Consider the following 20,618-nt stretch of genomic DNA (forward strand, 5'->3'; position numbering starts at 1 on the left):
ATATATAAAAAAGAAAAATGTATGTCAACATTTCTGGACTCCATCGATCTACCCCACCTATCGATGGCTGACCGTGAATCCTTGATAGCGCCCTTCACAGCAGAAGAGATCTCTGCAGTCTTATTAACTATTCCTAGTGGTAAAAGCCCGGGTCCTGATGGCCTTTCTATCTCCTATTATAAAGCCTTTTGTGATGTCCTTTTACCCTATTTTGAGTCATTATGCAACTCTCTTTTGGAAGGGAACGATCTACCAAGACAAATGATGGAAGCATACATCACTATACTAAATAAAGAGGGAAAGGATCCCATGAAATGCAGTAGTTATAGACCAATATCCCTATTAAATGCAGATGTCAAATGGTGGGTGAAGCTTTTAGCACATCGTAATAGGTAAACTGCTGCCAAGACTCATCTCTCCTGAGCAAACTGGCTTTGAAAATTTAACACCACTAGATTGATAAATGCTATTTCTTACCCTAAGCACCACAGAATACCACTGGTACTTCTGGGCACTGGTGCCGAAAAGGCCTTCAATAGAGTGGCCTGGGAATATATGTCTATGGCCCTGGAGAGATTTGGCTTTCCAGCACTTTTAATTAAGGCTATTCTTACGCTGTATAAAGTCCCGCATGCCAGAATTAAAATTAACGGGACTCTCTCCCCAACATTTGAGATCAGCAATGGCACTAGGCAGGGGTGCCCTCTCTCTCCCTCGCGTTTCGTTTTGGTCATGGAGACCACAATACAAAATATTACACAATCGTCAGACATAAAAGGTCTTCGAATTGGCCCACTGACACATTCCACTGCGGCGTTTGCTGATGATCTTTTGATCTTCATAACAAATCCCACTCAGGCTTTTCCAAGACTTCTGGAAATATTCAGACAATTTGGGAGTATATCTACTTTTAAAGTGAATCTTAAAATATCTGAGGCACTCAATATTACGGTTCCCAAGAGAACCATTGATAAAATTTAATTGTTGGTACCTTTTAAATCGCCACCAACGACAATTAAATACTTAGGAATAAATATCCCTTCGGACCCTAGAAAGCTATATTTATATAATTATAAACCTCTCTTACATAAAATGTCCACACAAATCTCGCATTTAAAAATACCCTATGTACCTTGGTTGGGACGAAATAACTTAATTTAAACATATATTTTGCCACAAATACTATATACCTTGTCAACCATCCCTAATAAATTACCACAGAGCCTTTTTAAACAAATAAATAGCATTTTCTCTAGGTTTGTTCGAAACAATAAACGAGCTAGAATATCCTTTTCGCAGCTGAAACAGAATAAATTACAAGGTGGATTTGCCATGCCAGACATGTTGACTTATTATAGAGCAAACCACCTCGCTAGATGGCTTTCTTTAGTAAGAACTCAGGATGAAGCACCACACCTTCATATTGAGAGACATATGCCGGGAGAGGATGGACTTCTCTACTTTGGTCGAGTATTAAACCACTGAACGAGATTCACAGTCTAAGTACGCAGGGTACTATTGCAGTTTATCAGGAATACCTTTCCTATAATTTGCTGAATAATGGTCCTTCCCCGCTGATGCCTATGAGCTTAATACCAGTTTATGCTAATAAGAAACAAACATCCTTAATCTTCCCCTGGTCCAATCTACAAGTGGTGTAAAGCGGTGTATAGTGCCCCTCATCGCAAAGATAAAACTTAAATTCCGACCTTGAGTTCAATATTACACAGTCCATACTTACAGGCTACTACTATTTTACATGAAAGATCCTTTAAATATTGGTTTGAGAGGTTTGCAGAACCTTTACTTCCTCCACTTCAAGACACTGACAGGCTGGATAATTACTTGTTATTACTGAGAATTCCAAAAGGACTGCTTTCTAAATTGTATACTGGGTTGATGTCTCAGTCTGCCCCAACTAAACGAAATTATCTGACCTCATGGGAAAAAGAACTTAAAACCCAATTCACGCCATCTGAAACTCATATAAAACTAACTAGATGGTACAAAACACCCCACCAGTTAAAATTGATGGGTTTCTTGCTGGATGAAAATTGTTGGAGATGTGGTACGGGTATAGGCACTATCTCACATATCTGGTACTACTGCGAATGAATCCAACCTTTTTGGAGCATGGCTCGACAACACATTACTCAAATATATGGGATTGACATTGTGATGTCCCCTGAATTGATTTTGCTGTGGCTCCCCAACCAATAGTTTAAACCCTCTAAATATAACTTACCTATAGTACAATGGATAGATAGAGTGCACCAACTTTCGAGAATGGAAGAGTTGGCTTGCTGGGAATTTGGTAACCACATCAAATATTTGAATTTGTGGAAACCTTGGCGAGAATTTCAAAAAACACTTCGGTCCCAAACTTTAGTTTAAGCTCATTGGAGACATATGCTATTTGTTACTTAGGCCGTCGATACACCTTCACATACTCATACTGGAATTATTTCCAATTAGATCCTAACTTTGTATTGCATATTGTTGCATGTTGTTAATATGTCTTCCCCCCCTTGTTTATGCCTCATGTTCGGATCGAATGTTTTTGCATTCCTTGTATTGTACTGTAATTATTTTTGCATTGTTGATACTAAAACACATTGTGATTTTTGATTGAATACCTCAGTGTTTACAATAAAAACAGATTTGAGAAAAAAAAAAAGCAAGACTGACAAAGTTTTTTATTCTTTTTTTTTTTTTACAGTGTTCACCGCTATCAATTATATATTACTTTATTTTGCGGGTCGATATGATTACAGCGATACCATATGTATACTGTTTTATACTGAATTCTGTTTTGTAGCGCTTGCACAATGAGATCACTTTTTTTAAATAATTTATTTTTTGTCACCATACTCTGAGCCATAATCTTTTTATTTTTCAGTAAAAAAACAGCTATTCACTCACAGCAAGCCTATTAAGCCCGCCTCTGGGCGGGGTCTCATGGGCTTCCATGCGTGGCAGACCTGGAGGCCATTGTTAGGCCTCAGGTTGCCATAGCAACGATCGGCAACCCTGCTTCAAACCACTTAGATGCCGCAATCACTTTTGATCGCAGCACCTAAGGGGTTAATGGCAGGGATCGGAGCTAGCTCCATTCCCTGCCATTACAGCAGGGTGTCAGCTGTAATATGCAGCAGACACCGGCGGTTGATGTCACAGGCTCAGATTCTGAGCCTGCGCCATCTTGTTTTTGGGGCCAGACGCTTTTTAGGCCCCGCCCTCCAAGCGGGACCTAACAGGCTTCCATACTTGGCAGACAGGGGGTCATTGTTAGGCCTCTGGTCTGCCAAAGCAGCTATCGGAACGTCGCAATTGCATCACTGTATTCCGATCTGCTGGTAAACCCCATAGATGCAGCGCTCGCTTTTGAGTGCTGTATTTAAGTAGTTAATCAGCCGGATTGGAGGCTAGCTCCGGACCTGGCCATGCAGCAGGATGTCAGCTGTCATATACAGCTGAGACCAGCTGGCGATGGTGCGGGCTCAGCTTCTGAGCCCGCACCAGCAACACAACGTACAGTTACGTTGTGTTGCCTTAAGACCTTGGTGACAGCAACGTAATAGTACTTGACATATCGCCAAGGGGTTAACGACTATTTTTCAGTATATGCAGTAACTACTATAGTATAATACAACTATAATATATAATTTTATATCTTAGTGATAAGAAAACAATAAGAAACTGGTGGATGATAGATAGATAGATAGATAGATAGATACCAGTAGAAAAACGGCAGCACTCTAATTAAATTTGCAGGTTCCAGTAATGGAGGGTGCCAGCTGATAGTCCCGATCCAAAGACCATACGTATATCCAAAAAGAAAATTCAGCAGCACTCCAACGATCAAGGTGAAAAAAGTGAAATTTATTGTGCCAACATGGCAATGCAACGTTTCCGTCCCACCTTGCTTGAGAAAGGTCCCAAGGTGGGACGGAAACGTTGCATTGCCATGTTGGCACAATAAATTTCACTTTTTTCACCTTGATCGTTGGAGTGCTGCTGAATTTTCTTTTTAGATAGATAGATAGATAGATAGATAGATAGATAGATAGATAGATAGATAGATAGATAGATAGATAGATAGATAGATAGATAGATAGACAGACAGACAGACAGACAGACAGACAGGTGCAGTAGACACGACTCCAACACTGGTAGGCACAGGAAGTAGATTTAGCTTTAGTGCATATTTATTTATATTTAGTGGTTTAGGTGGCATTAGTGTTGCAGGGTGCTGTCGCCATTTTTTGTCTGCTGTATTTCTGCAGTCACAGGTGTTCTTGCACCTGCATACATTTTGTATCATTTAGTTGGAATGTGCTGTTCAACTTTTTGTTGTGTTTATGTGATCCATATATGTGGGGTTAGTGACTGCCTCCACTTGTTGTTCTTGCACTCCTCCCATTCTGCCCTGGGTGATTTTAATCAGTTCAATGCTGGATCCTACCATCCCCAGGTATATATGTAGGCTTAGTCCCAGTTCTGGGTGTATGTGCAGCGTAGGTTCCCACCTTACAGAGGTCGCCTTGTCGTGGCAGGTGGGCTAACACTTTTTGATCAAAATGTGCACTAAGAACCTCCCTATTTGTAAGTAGATTTAGCTTTAGTGCATATTTATTTATATTTAGTGGTTTAGGTGGCATTAGTGTTGCAGGGTGCTGTCGCCATTTTTTGTCTGCTGTATTTCTGCAGTCACAGGTGTTCTTGCACCTGCATACATTTTGTATCATTTAGTTGGAATGTGCTGTTCAACTTTTTGTTGTGTTTATGTGATCCATATATGTGGGGTTAGTGACTGCCTCCACTTGTTGTTCTTGCACTCCTCCCATTCTGCCCTGGGTGATTTTAATCAGTTCAATGCTGGATCCTACCATCCCCAGGTATATATGTAGGCTTAGTCCCAGTTCTGGGTGTATGTGCAGCGTAGGTTCCCACCTTACAGAGGTCGCCTTGTCGTGGCAGGTGGGCTAACACTTTTTGATCAAAATGTGCACTAAGAACCTCCCTATTTGTAAGTAGATTTAGCTTTAGTGCATATTTATTTATATTTAGTGGTTTAGGTGGCATTAGTGTTGCAGGGTGCTGTCGCCATTTTTTGTCTGCTAGATAGATAGATAGATAGATAGACAGACAGACAGACAGACAGGTGCAGTAGACACGACTCCAACACTGGTAGGCACAGGAACAAGAACAGTACGGGATACAGGAACAGGTAACAGGGCACGGGTAACAACTGGAACGGGAAACACTAAGGGACCATTTGCAAGACAGACAGGGATAAACTAACAACGCTCAGGCAAGGATCAGAAGGGCTGTGGCCTTCTTATAGACCAGGAAATCATGGGCCGTTGATGATGATTTCCTGATGTGCGCGTGCTGGCCCTTTAAGGATGGGCACGAGCGCGCACGCGCGCACCCTACGGGACACAGCAGAACGGAGCGGAAGTGAGCACTGGCGTCTCATAGGAAGGAGATGGAGACTAGCGCTCACGGATCCATGGCTGCGGGCGTCGGGAGGTGAGTAAACCCGACGGCCCGTGGCCATGGACGCTACAACATGTATAGATAGATAGATAGATAGATAGATAGATAGATAGACAGACAGACAGACAGACAGACAGACAGACAGACAGACAGACAGACAGACAGACAGACAGACAGATAGATAGATAGATAGATAGATAGATAGATAGATAGATAGATAGATAGATAGATAGATAGATAGATAGATAGATAGATAGATATTATCAACAAGATAACAGCCTGACAACTTAAATGTTAGTACACAATACAATGAAAACCGACAGAAATTTTTAATTGACCTGTTTTTCATTTTCATCTTCCAGCCTGAGCCTGTCCTCTATGCAGTTTCTGGCCTGGAGGAACGCCTTTCTCTGTGCCCTTTCTGTCAAAATCCGCACGAAGACCCCAGACAAATTTACACTGACAAAAAGAATAGCATTGGCCACAAGCTGAAAAAAACAAGGAGTTATTATTAGCATTGTGAATTATAAGACATATTTTGTGAAAATATATTTACATTTCAATGCAATTTTAATAGTTAAGAAGTAAAATCCAGCCTTATTTTTAAATGGGCACTGTCATTTCAACAAAGTTTGCATAAATTAATAGTACAGGCGATTATAACAAATTATTACTACTTTGTAATATATCTTATCAGAGAAAAATGCCTCTTTCTGCTGTTATCTGTCTGTTTTCCTGCTCCCACTCCCTATGTTCACACGGAGTATTTTGCCGAGTTTTTTGACGCGGGAACCGCGTCGCAAAACTCGGCGAAAACGGCCCGAAAATGCCTTTCATTTATTTCAATGGGAGGCGTCGGCGTCTTTTTCCCGCGAGCAGTAAAACTGCCTTGCGGGAAAAAGAAGCGACATGCCCTATCTTCGGGCGCTTCCGCCTCTGACCTCCCATTGACTTCAATGGGAGGCAGAGAAAGCGTATTTCGCGATGTTTTAATGCCCGCGGTGCTCAATGGCCACGGGCGAAAAACGCAGCGAAAAACGCAGCGAAAAACGCAGCGAAAATCGTCGTGAAGGAAGAGGAAAATCTGCCTCAAACTTACAAACTGAATTTTGAGGCAGATATTCCTCCTGCAAAATGAATGTACATAATATTGACTTTCACTCTGAAAATTAAGTTCTATACGTCTGGAGTCGGACTGCAGCTCACATGTATCAGATTACACATGCCTATGGCAGCCTATGGGGAGGGGAGTGGGGAGAGTGAGCAGGAAGTGCAGGAGATAAGGGCAGAACAACAGGCATAGGAACTTTTTATCACAACCAAAATAGAGAAATGCACGAAGGGGAAAACTGATAAAAATTGCAAAATCAGTCAAATGGCCAGAAATAGTGTTAACACACACACACACACACACACACACACACACACACACACACACACACATACACACACACACACACACACACACACACACACTTATCCTGAAAAGTCAAATGAAACTACAGGTACACTTTAAAGACAACATGGTAAGACAGTATCTATGATTAGATGTGAACTGAGGAGATGATAACTTAGACTTGGGTCACCAGGTAAAGATGCTTGAAGCACTGCCATTGTGAAGCCAAGAAATATGAACTTTGTCAGGTACGTAAACACCATTTATAATCTAGATAGATTTATTTCAAATATTTTATAAATATCCAAAATGAAGGATAAAACGGGAATAAAATTCATACCTCCCAACCGTCCCAGGTTCAGCGGTACAGTCCCGGATTCGGGACGGTGTTCCACTGTCCCGTGTGGCCGAAGGTATCTCCCTATGTCAACTGTATCGCGTTGCCAATGCTCTGGCCGGGGATCCCGCTCCTCAAGGGAACCCTTGAAGTCACTACACATATATCCCGGTCGAAAAACCGCACAAAAACGGTTTGCTGCGGAAAACTGCAGCACACGTTTCATCCCAAGTGACCGCTGCAGCCTGTTATTAGCTGCAGCAGTCACATGGGATGAAAAGTCACTCCAGGAGGCTGGCCATGACTACGTAGAATGGTGTAGGTAGCAGTTTTTTGGGTTTATTTCTGAGTTGCAATTTTTGCGGCGGAATCGCAGTTTTTATGCCCCAAAAATCACAACATATGCTATTTGTTGCAGGTTTTACCTCCCATTGAATTTAATGGAGAAAACCCGCAACAAAAAAGCAGTGTTTCCAAAAGCATAAACTGACATGCAGTAGATTAAAAAACGCACCGCAGGTCAATTTGCAGCGTGTGGGTGAGTTTTGTTCAAATCACATCCACTCTGGTGCTACTGTATTACACTTCGGATATTCCACAATGAAATCCGTTGCGGAAAATCCCTGTACGTGTGGACATACCTTTGCAGTAGCAAATGAATGCCCAGCAGTTGTAGCAGAAGTCCTGGGCCTCATGCATACGATCGTATTTTGGCGGATAAATTGCGGACCCATTTTTATCTATGGTCCCATACACACGACCGTGATTTACACAGATCGGTGCAAGGACCACAAATCCAGACGGCAAAAACTCAGAACAAACGATTTCACGTTCGAGATTTGCGGATTCACCAAAACTGGTTAATTTTTGTGGATCTGTGAGTCGGGATGAGACACAGATGCATAACAAGGGTTTTTTGTATACCGACGGACCGCAAAGGCGCAATTAATTTGACTGATCAATCTTAGAGAATGTAAGCTCTTATTTGGCAACCAATCAACCCCTTCCCGCACCTGGGCATAAATTCACGTGAAGGTGAGCAGTAACTTTGCGCACCTGGGTGTGCAGATCCGATCACGCTTTAACAGTTAACCGCCGCGCGGCGCTGCCGCGGTTAACTGTGTAGGGTGTCTGCCCTGCCCTCCCCGTTGCCGATAAGCGTCCCGTTGCCGCTGAAATCGGCAATTAATCCCTTTGATGCAATGGTTGATTGCGATCACTGCATTGAAGAGGTTTAGAGCAGATCGGCAGCCCCCCACATGCATTTGCGGGGGCTGGCGATCCTTGTCACAGCAAGCGGAGGCCAGAAAATGGCATCCGGGCTGCCATGCACGGAAGCCTATGAGGACCCCTGTCAGGGGCGTAGCTAAAGGCTCATGGGCCAGGGTGTAAGAACTCAGCTTGGGCCCCCCACCCCTCCCAACACCACCATCATCAGACTCCTGCGCACGCCTATGCCCAGATGCCTTGCCCAACAGCCCCATAGTATAATGCTCCCACACAGTATAATGCTCCCATAGCTGCCCCCACACAGTATAATGCCCCATACAGTATAACGCTCCCCATATCAGCCCCCACAGTATAATGCCCCACATAGCTGCCCCATACAGTAAAATGCCCCCCATACAGTATAATGCCCCCCATATGAGGTTCCCATACAATATAATGCCCCCATATGAGCTCCCCTTACAGTATAATGCCCCCCATATGAGCTCCCCATATAGTATAATGCCCCCCATATCAGCCCCCCCATACAGTATAATGCCCCCCATATCAGCTCCCTATACAGTTTAGTGCCCCCATATCAGCCCCATACAGTATAATGCCCCCCATATCAGCTACCCATACAGTATAGTGCCCCCATACAGTATAATGCCCCCCATATCACCTCCCCATACAGTATAATGCCCCTCCATATCAGCCCCCCATACAGTATAATGCCCCTCGATATCAGCTCCCATACAGTATAATGCCCACCATATCAGTTCCCCATACAGTATAATACCCCTCCATATCAGCCCCCCATACAGTATAATTCCCCCCATATGAGCTCCCCATACCGTATAATGCCTCCATATCAGCTCCCCATACAGTATAATGCCCCCCATATCAGCTCCCCATACAGTAAAATGCCCCCCATACAGTATAATGCCCCCATCTTATCAGCCCCCATGCAGTATAATGCCCCCATTTTATCAGCCCCATGCCATATCAGCCCCCCATGCAGTATAATGCCACCCATATGAGCCCCCCCATACAGTATAATGCCCCCATCTTATCAGCCCCCATGCCATATCAGCCCCCCATGCAGTATAATGCCCCTCCATATCAGCCCCCCATACAGTATAATGCCCCCCACAATATCAGCCCCCCATACAGTATAATGCCCCCATATGTGCATAATAGAAAAATAGCATAATTACTTACCTATCCCTCGCCTCCTCCGGTGTGTGTTATAAGTGACTCGGCGCAGACAGGACCGATGATGACGCTACATCCCGCCTGCCTGCGTCGAGCCGCTCAGGGCACAGTGAATGCTGGAGCAAGACGTTCGCTCCTTGTTCCAGCATTGAATAGAACCGGGACCTCGGTGAGTGACTCGCGACCCCCCGGAGGTCTTCATACGACTACCCAGGGGGTCGCGACCCACAGTTTGTAATGTATTGTGTTGTTTTGTGCAGTTTGCGGTGGAGAGAGGAGGGGGGGCTGTAATTTAACGTGCCCCCCTCCACCGAAAACAGCACAATACAACACATTACAAGACAACACAACACAACACATTACAAGGCAACACAATACATTACATTACAAGACAACACAATAAAACACAACACAACACAATACATTACAATACAGACTCTGTAGCTCACCTGGAGTCCTCCGCACCGACACTTCCACTGCACTGGCTGGAAGACGTGTCACATGACAACACGGTCACATGGTACACTAAGTGTACCATGTGACCGTAACCAGGAAGTGCCGGCTACACGGCACAGAAAATATATTTAACAAGCATGCTGTATGGCAACGGGGCCCCCCAGGCGACCCCTATATCTACGCCACTGCTTCCTGTCAGAGTGACTGTTACGTCACAATGACAGTTAGAATACATTATACTCCGTAGGTAGTGTAATGTGTTTTAGCAGCGATCAGAGCTGCAAGTCTAAATGTCCCCTAGTGGGACAAGTAAAAAAAAGATACTAAAAATGTTTTAAAAAAAGTGTAAAAATAAAAGTTATAAGTTACAAAAACACTTCTTTTTTTTCCTATAATAAGTCTTTTATTATAGGAAAAAAATTAACACGTTAAAAAAAAGTACACATATTTGGTATCACCGCGTTCGTAACAACCCCAACTATAAAACTATAATTTTATTTTTCCCGCACGGTGAACACCGCAAAAAAATAAGTAAAAAAACAACGCTAGAATCACAATTTTTTGGTCACCACTCCTCCCAAAATATACAATAAAAAGTGATCAAAAAGTCGCATGTACCCCAAAATGGCACCAATAAAAATTACAACCCGTCCCACAAAAAACAAGCCCTTACACAGCTTTTTTGACTGAAAAATCGTTATGGCTCTCAGAATATGGTGACACAAAAAATGTATTATTCTATAAATAAGTGATTTTATTGCGCAAACGCTGCAAAACATAAAATAACTATATACATATCGTATCGCCGTACTCATATCGACCCGCAGAATAAAGTAACATGGTAATTTATAGCCCAGGGTGAACGAATTGCTGGTTTTTGGTCACCTTGCTTGCCAAAAAATGGAATTAAAAGTGATCAAAAAAATTGCATGTACACCAAAATGGTACCAATGAAAACTAAACCCTCACACAGCTCCGGTGAAGAAAAAATAAAGAAGTTCTGGCTCTCAGAATATGGCGATGCAAAATGTGCAGTATTCCAAAAGCGGATAAGATTGGGCACCATTTATCAATGCGACACCGGCCACATATCTGCGGATTATTATTTATCTACCACATTATTATACGCTCTTATTATGCCCTGATGTACTCCGCACAGATTACATATGCCCCCACATTATAAACTGAAATACCCTCAAAACGCCAAACAGAACTACAACAAAGCTAAATCTGCACTCCAAAAGCCAAATGCCACTCCTGCCCTTCTGAGCCCTACAGTGTGCCCAAACAGCTGTTTACGCTCACAGATCTGGCATCGCCATACCCGGGAGAACCCGGTTAATAGGTTATAAGGTATTTTTCTTCAGTGGCACAAACTGGGCACAACATATTGTGCACTAAAATGGCACATCAAATTGAAATTTTCACTCTGCACCATCCGCTGCACATTAACCCCTTCGCGCATCACGACATAGCATGTTGTAGTGTGTGGGGTAATGTATGGAGCGAGCACAAGCGTTGAGCGTCAAGCTGTGTATTAGAGCTGACAACCAGGACTAACGGACAGGAACAGCGGTCGCGCTTTTACAGGAGCCTGTAAAAATGACAATATACTGCAATACATTAGTATTGCAGTGTATTGTACCAGCGATCTACTGATTGCTGGTTCAAGTCCCCCAGGGGGACTAATAAAATGTGTAAACACAAATAGTTATTATTAGTGAAAAAAATTTAATAAATATTTAAAGTCCCAAAAAAAAACTTTTCACATTTTTTCTCTAAAGTAATGTAAAAAAAGAAAAAAAAATACACAAAACTGGTATCGCTACGTCCGTAAAAGTTAGAACTATTACAATATACAATTATTTAACTTGCACGGTAAACGCCGTGAAAAATAAAGAATTGAAAACGGCAAAATCGCTATTTTTTGGCTCTACCAAAAAATTTCATAAAAAGTGCTCAAAAAGTTGTATGTACCAAAAAATTATACCAATAAAAATTACATCTCGTTTCGCAAAAAAAAACCCTAACACAACTCTATTGACGGAAAAAATTAAAAAGTTATGGCTCTTGGAAACCGGGGAGTGAAAAACTAAAAATGGTTCAATCCGGAAAGGGTTAATTACTTTCAAATGAAAAAACATTTATGACCATATGTGGGGATATTGCCGAACTCGGGAGAAATTACTTTACAAATGTTGGGGTGCTTTTTCCTCCTTTATCCTTTGTAAAATTGAAAAAATTCAACATTTTAGTGGAAATAATGTTGATATTAATTTTCACGGCCTAATTCTAATAAATTCTGCAAAAGACTTGTGGGGTCTAAATGCTCACTATACCACTAGATAGATTCCTTAAGTGGTGTAGTTTCCCAAATGGTGTCACTTTTGGGGGGTTTCCACTCTTTTGGCCTCTCAAGGGCTTTGCAAATGCGACATGGCACCCGAAAACCATTTCAGCTAAATTTGAGCTCCAAAAGCCAAATAGTGCTCCTTCCCTTCTAAGCCCCGCTGTGGGTCCAAACAGCAGTTTATTACCACATGTTGCGTATTTCCGTAATCGGGAGAAATTGTTTTACAAATGTTGGGGTGTTTTTTCTCCTTTATTCCTTGTAAAAATTAAAAATGGCTACGTTTTTTCAGAAAAAAGTAGATTTTTACTGTGTGTTCAAAATGCTAACTATACCCATAGATAAATTCCTTGAAGGGTGTAATTTCCAAAATGGGGGCACTTTTGGGGGGCTTTACTGTTTTGGCCCCAGAAGACCTCTTCAAACCTGACATGGTGCCTAAAATATATTCTAACAAAAAGGAGGCCAAAAAATACTCTAGGTGCTCCTTTGCTTCTGAGTCCTGTGGTTCAGTCTATTAGCACACTAGGGCCACATGTGGGATATTTCTAAAAACTGCAGAATCTGCGCAATAAATATTGAGTTGCATTTCTCGGGTAAAACCTGCTGTGGCCAAAAAAAATTTAATTTGTAAATTTCACCTCTACATTGCTTTAATTCCTGTGAAATGCCTAAAGGGTTAAAACACTTGAATGCTGTTTTGAATACTTTGAGGGGTGCAGTTTTAAAAATGGGGTGATTTATGGGGACTTTCTAATATATAAGGCCCTTACAGCCACTTCAGAACTGAACTGGTCCCTGAAAACATAGCCTTTTGAAATGTTCTTGAAAATATGAGAAATCACTGCTAAAGTTCTAAGCCTTGTAACGTCCTAGAAAAATAAAAAAATGTTTAAAAAACAATGCAAACATAAAGTAGACATATCACAAACAATCTCAGAATCACTTTGATAGGTAAAAAAGCATTTTGAAGTTATTACCACATAAAGTGACACATGTCAGATTTGAAAAATCGGCTTCGTCCTGAAGGCCAAAACAGGCTCAGTCCTGAAGGGGTTAAAAATACATACAAAAAAAATCTGCTTCTGTATTATATAATTTTTTTTACATGATTATGGGAGCAGCCATTGTGACTTAGCCTCTGCTCTGAGCTCTGACAAGCAGTTTCAGAGAATTGCTTTGCAAAAGGCACCTGGAGATAAAACAACTAAGTTAGGCTTAAAACTGAAACAGAAACCAAATCATTGAAATATATGGGAAAGTGATGTAGGCATGCTCTTGATATGTGCAGTAGTCTCTCATAGTTGCCAACAAATTTGAAAATGTAAAAAAATTCCAGGGACACTTAGGGTGTGGCATCTTTGGTGGGTATGTCTTATAGGGGTTTGGCTTATCCGATGGGGTGTGGCTTCCAGAATCTCTGCATATAAATAAACAAACAAAAATTTCTGCAGTAGTTTGGCTGACAACTATTTTGGTAGCCAGTATCTCTCTGGTTTTCCGGTTGTATACAGGCAGGTGATGTCTCACTCTATCACTAGGTATAGGCGATATGTGCTGACCACTACTGGTAGTGTAAAAACCAGCGTAGATAGTGCCACACTCAGTGCCCCTTATAGATGGTGTTCCACACTGCCCCTAGTAGAGAGTGCCACGCACTTCTTCCTGTAGATAATGCCACATGTTCCCCCTGTAGATATTGCCACACACTGCTCCATGTAGATACTGCCACACACTGCTCCTTGTAGTTATTGCCACGCAATGCTTCATGTAGATATAATTCCACAGTGCCCCCTGTAGATAGTGCCACAGTGCCCTCTTGTAGATAGTGCCACACAGCCCCCTTGTAAATAGTGCCACACAGCCCCTTTGTAGATAGTGCCACATAGCCCCCCCCCCCTGTAGATAGAGCCACACAGCCCCCTGTAGATAATGCCACACATCCCCCTGTACATAGAGCATCACAGCCCCCTGTAGATAGAGCCACACAGCCCTCCCTGTAGATGATGCCACACAGCACCCCGTACATGATGCCACACACCACCCCGTAGATGATGGCACACAGCCTCCCTGTAGATAATGCCACACAGGGAGGCACACAGATAATGTAGATAATGCCACACAGCCCCCCCGTACTTGATGCCACACAGCCCCCCCTGTACTTGATGCCACACAGCCCCCCCCCCCTGTACTTGATGCCACACAGCCCACTGTAAATGATGCCACACAGCCCCCTGTAGATGCCATGCTTTGGCCGTGGATACCTCTGCTGGAGGAGCCCATGATGTCACTGTCCATAGACAGTGACATCAGGGGATCCTCCTGAACCGGAATGTGATGTCAGGGGAAACCCCAGAGCAGGAGTCCCGGACAGAGCGCTACTAGCACTCTGCCTAGGACTCCTGCTCTGCTCCTGACATCATTGCCCATATATGGACAGTGATGTCAGGGGCTTCCCCAGCCGGAGTCCCGAAGCAGAGACGCTTCTAGCACTCTGCCTGGGACCCCTGCTCTGCTCCTGACATACTGTCAATATATGGACAGTGATGTCAGGGGCTTCCCCAGAGTATGAGTCTCGGAGCAGAGCACTAGTATAGTTTCTGCTCTGGGAAACCTTCTCTGGGGAAGCCCCTCACATCACTGTCCATATATGAACAGTGAAGTCAGGGATTCTGTCTATGTGCGGAATCCGAGGCAGAGCATCGGCAATGCTCTGGCTGGGGATTCCGCTGCAGGAGGTACCCTGCACTGACGTTACTGCCCTTATATGGACAGTGAAATCAGTGGCTCCGTCTATTAGTGAAATCCGAGGCCAGAGCATCGGCAACGCTTTGGCCGACGATTCGGGCGCACCAGGAGGAGTGAATGGCAGAGCAGGAAGCGGATAGTTTACTTCTCAGCCATAGTATTCAATTGTATCTGTGTCCTGAGAACGAAAATACAATTGAAGGTAGCAGTTGCCGTGACAAGTCCCGGGACAGTAATTTGCCGGGACTGTCTCTATAAATTCAGGACAGTCCCAGCAAATTCGGGACTGTTGGCAAGTATGGTCTTTGTGCAGGGAGGGGCAGGGTAAGCTAAGCTATTATCCCCATCATCTATTATTTTCTACATTGACCACCCTCCTCAGCCCTAGTTTAAATACTCCGCCACCCCAGCTAGAATACTCTCCCCCAGCACCACAGACCTTCCATTTAGGTGCAAATCATCTGCAGAATACAGTTTGTACCCCAATGAAAAGTCAGCCCAGTGCTCTAGGAACCCAAAGCCTTCTCCTCTGCACCAAGACATAAGCCATGCATGCAACTCCCTGAGCTCCCGCTGTTTTTCCTGTGATGCGCATGGCACAGGCAGTATTCCTGAGAATACTACTTTGGAGGTCCTTCCCTTCAGCTTGTAGCCTAGTTCTTTAAAATTATTCTTAAGGCTCCTCCAACTATCATGTATTCTATCGTTGGAACCCACATGGACCACGACAACTGGATCATCACCAGCCCCTCCCAGTAATTAATCCACCCGTTCCACTACATGCTGAACCAGGGAGACAGCAATCCATTCGGTTGAGGCGGTCTTGGCGACAAATTATTCTATCCGTCTTCCTGATTATAGAATCTTCTACAACTACCAATTGTCTTTTCTTATCTGTATTACCATCCCGCCGACTACTAGCTGGGCTGTTCTCCCGGCTGTTAGGGAGATCAATATCCACTAGGGCTGCCATTTCTTAGATCGACACCCTCGCATCATCACCCAACTTGGCAATTTTGCTTGGAATATCAGAAACAGGATTGGCCTTCCTTTTCTTGGACCCCTTTCTACTGCCCCTAACTTCATTAACCCAGCTACTTGCCTGATCCTGCTGACCCATGTCTTCACCTTCCAGTTCTACCCCACTAACTGCTTGCTCAGTGAACGGAATGCTCCGCTCAAGATTGTCTATCGCCCTCAGTGTTGCATTTTGCTCCTTCAGATCTCGAATGTGAGCTTCCAGGTGAACAACATGCTCACTTTTGCCACAGAGGTATTCACCCTGGAACTCCTGCTACAGTCGTGTATACATATGGTAAACTGTGCACTGAAGAAAACCTCCAATCTTACTGTCCATTATCCCAGTTCCAAAAAAACTGTGAACAATTGTTAAAGTAAAAGAAAAGAAGTGTAGTGTCCATGGCCACGGGCCGTCAGGTTTATTCACCTCCCGACACCCGCAGCCTTGGATCTGTGAGCGCTCGTCCCCATCTCCTTCCTAGGAGACGCCAGCGCTCACTTCCGCTCCGGTCCGCTGTGTCCCGTAGGGTGCGCGCGCACGCTCATGCCTGCTCTTAAAGGGCCAGCACGTGCACATGAAAACAATCATCATCATCATCATCAATCCACATGATTTCCTGGCCTATAAGAAGGCCCCAGCCCCTCTGATCCTTGCCTGAGCGTTGTTAGTTTATCCCAAGTCTGTCTTGCAAATGGTCCCTTAGTGTTTCCCGTTCCAGTTGTTACCAGTGCCCTGTTACCTGTTCCTGTATCCTGTGCTGTGTTCTTGTTCCTGTGCCTACTAGTGCTGGAGTCGTGTCCTACTGCACCTGCTGTTGTTTGCCACATCCAGTGTCTTCTGCCACGTCCTGTGTCTTCTGCCACGTCCAGTGTCTTCTGCCACGTCCAGTGTCTTCTGCCACGTCCAGTGTCTTCTGCCACGCCCAGTTTCTTCTGCCACGTCCTGTGTCTTCTGCCACACCCAGTGTCTTCTGCCACATCTTGTACTGTCCGCCACGTGTGGCACAACCTGCTGCACCAACCTGCATCCGTGCTGATGCTACAGCCACTGTCTGGACTAGTTCAGGTACCCAAGTGTTACGAACTGCCAATAGACTTTTGTATAGACTCAGACCTGGTCAGCTGCCTCTCCGCTACGGCGGAGCGGCCTAGTGGGTCCACATACCCTGTGACCGTGACAAGAAGATTACTTACAGGGGCTTTAACTACTCTTTTTAACTCCGGTTTAATAACTCCACTTGATCCACAAGCCACTTAATTTAGCAAGCCTAAAAACAGAGCAAGTTCAACTGAGGCCTGCAGGCTAACTTATGTCACCTGAGAGCAATTAACCCGTCCCCCTAGTCAGTTGCACAGCAGGATAGAAGCTAAGAAGGAAATAAAGGGTTTTAAATTGTGCCAGTTTTGCTAGCTTCTATTAGCAAGAACTCAATTCATAAAAAAAAAAAAATAAGCTTTTTTACATTTCAGCTATTTTTTTGGGGTAATAACATAGTTTCACCCTAAAATAGACCTTTTATTCGTGATCGTCATTGTCTACCGTAAATTATAATATATTACATGTCCATATTAGGGTAATTGGGTCTGGGCTAGCGTTACGACAATGATTGGCGGGGGGGAGCGTGTTTTTTGGGGTGGGTATTTTATGTGTATTATTATTAATTTTTTTTGCACTTTACTTTTATTTTTTTATTACTATGGTGTGTCCCTCAAAGGTCAAAAAAGACCTTTGGGGAACTTTATATATTTTTTTTCTTTCTTTTCCACCATCTTTTTCCACTGTAACTGGGGCTGCACAGCAGGGGGAATCAGCCCTCTCATAGTGACGATTGTCACTAGTAGGGCTGTGCTGGGTCTGTGCTGGGACCAGTCACATTAACACGCTGCCTCTATTCTTATACACAGAGTTCATTGAGCGCTGTGTAAATGTGATCAGAAAAGATAGAAGCAGCTAAAGCTGCTTCTATCTTCCGCTCAGGGTCCCCGGCAGTCACTGACTGCTGGAGACCCAACATTCAGCTGCCCGATCGCTCGGGCAGCAAGTTAAAACCTGTGCCGTAAATAGTCTATGGCGCAGGTTTTAAGGACCCTGACCGCTGACTGTAAAAACACAGCCAGTTGGGAACCAGTTAAGAGAGAAAATGTTCAATAAGAGAGATACAGAAGTAATAAAGAAGAAAGACATAGCTTTGGAGGTCCTCTCAAGAGTTTGGCAGAAGATCTAAAGATTGACTTTTAGATTCATCTTTTAAAGGTCTTTTCTGGCTAACTGCCACCAAGGAACCATCCAACAAGTTATTGGGCACACAAGAAATGCTTACTAATAACACATCATTCCATGTACCAGCTTTATGTTGTCTGAATATCATGTCTGTCTCCAGTGGACTTGGCAGTATTATATCAAAACGGCATTGTAGGCCTAGTAAGGAGGCAAGCAGTTTGCTATTTAGAGAACACTGTTTAAATCCTAGGCGCACCCAGATGCAACTCTACGTTAGTGACAGTGTGCACCAGGAACCAGGAGGTCAGCTGACAGCTGACACTCCACTCTTGTCAGCCAGCGGTCCATTGCCGCTGATTTTGGCAATTAACCCCTTGAATACAGAGATCGATTGCGATCGCCGCATTTAAGGAGTTTTCAGCAGATCGGCAGCAATCGTGGGCGTTGCCGATGGTTGCCACAGCTGGTCCTGATAGGCTTTCAGTCAGAGTGACTGTCAGCGACACATATACGAAGGTAGTGTAATGTATTATAGCAACGATCAGTGCTGCAGGTCTCCAAGTCCCTTAGTTAGACAAAAACAAAAAGGAAAAAAAAATGTTTTATAAAGTGTAAAAATAAAAATGATAAGTTAAAAAAGATCAACTGCTTTTTTTCCTATTATAGGAAAAAAATTAAAACGTGAAAAAAGTACACATATTTGGTATCACTGCGTTCGTAATGACCCATACTGTAAAACCATAGTCTTAATTTTCCCGCACGGTGAAAACCGCAAAAAAACAAAAACAAAAAAAAAACAATGCCAGAATCGCTATTTTTTTGGTCATTACCCCTCTCAAAATATAGAATAAAAAGTGATCAAAAAGTTGCATGTACCCCAAAACAGAACCAATAAAAACTACAAACTATGCCGCAAAAAACATGCTCTTACACAGCTTTTTTAACTGAATCTCTCGTAATATGGTGACATAAAAGATAAATTATTTTTAAAAAAAAGTTAATTTATTGTGCAAATTATACAAAACATAAAAAAAATATATACATATGGTAATCGTATCAACCGGCAGAATAAAGTAAAATAGTAATTTATAGCCCACGGTGAACACTATAAAAAAAAAAAATTATAAAACAGCGCATGTACGGCAAAATGGTGCCAATGAAAACTACAGATTGTCCCTCAACAAATAAGCCCTCACACATCTCCGGTGGAGAAAAAATAAAAAAGTTCAGGCTCTCAGAATGTGGCGATGCAAAATGTACAGAGCTTTGCAAAAGCGGATCAGATTGGGCACCATTTATCAGTGTGACACCGGCCACATATCTACGGATTATTATTTATTTACCCCATTATTATACCCTCTTATTATGATGTACTCCGCCCAGCTTACATATGTCCCCACATTGTAAACTGAAATACAAGTAAAACGTCAAACAGAACTACTACCAACATAAATCTGCGTCCAAAAGCCAAATGGTGTTCACTCCCTCCTGAACCCTACAGCGTGCCCAAACAGCATCTACGTCCACATGTATGGCATTGCCATACCTGAGAGCTTCTGTTTAACATTTTATGAGGTGTTTGTCTTCCGTGGCACAAACTGGGCACAACATATTGTGCACTAAAATGGCATATCAGTGGAAAATTGCAATTTTAACTTTGCACCATCAGCTGCGCATTAACGCCTTTGCGCAACATGACGTAATAGCAAGTCGTGTTCTGAGGGGTAATGTATGGAGCGGGCTCACGTGTTGAACCACTCCATACGCTGCGAATGTCAGCTGTGTATTACAGTTGACACCCGTGAATAACGGACAGGAACAGCGATCACGCTGTTAAAAAAGCTTGTAAAAATTACAATATATTGCAATACATTAGTATTGCAGTGTATTGTGGATCGCTAGTTCAAGTCCCCTAGGCAAACTAATAAAAGTTTGAAAAGTAAAACAAAAACGAAAGAATATTAAATTTAATTTCCCCATATTTCTTCTAAATTAATGTAAAAAATAAAAATAAATTATATTCCTTCCTCCGTAAAAGTCTGAGCTATTACAATATACTTGTCACGAAGCGGGTTAGTGGACCCACTAAGCCGTACCGCCGTAGCGGGAAGGCAGCTAGCCAAACCACAGGAAACCCCAGAAATACAATGTCAAGCACAAGGGTACC

At 43.2% G+C, this 20,618-nt stretch overlaps 1 protein-coding gene across 2 annotated transcripts in view; it reads right to left on the minus strand.

Moving 5' to 3' along the window:
• The window catches only part of ADCY1 (adenylate cyclase 1), a 763,759-nt gene that overhangs the window by 594,980 nt on the left and 148,161 nt on the right, over window positions 1-20,618 (minus strand). For both annotated transcript variants that reach the window (XM_075827013.1, XM_075827012.1), the window contains exon 2: window positions 5,841-5,990. In XM_075827013.1, coding sequence (XP_075683128.1) covers window positions 5,841-5,990 — 150 coding nt within the window. The remainder of the gene's footprint in view (window positions 1-5,840; window positions 5,991-20,618) is intronic.

This window comes from Rhinoderma darwinii, chromosome 5, assembly GCF_050947455.1.
Source record: "Rhinoderma darwinii isolate aRhiDar2 chromosome 5, aRhiDar2.hap1, whole genome shotgun sequence".
NCBI classification, from domain to species: Eukaryota; Metazoa; Chordata; class Amphibia; order Anura; family Rhinodermatidae; genus Rhinoderma; species Rhinoderma darwinii.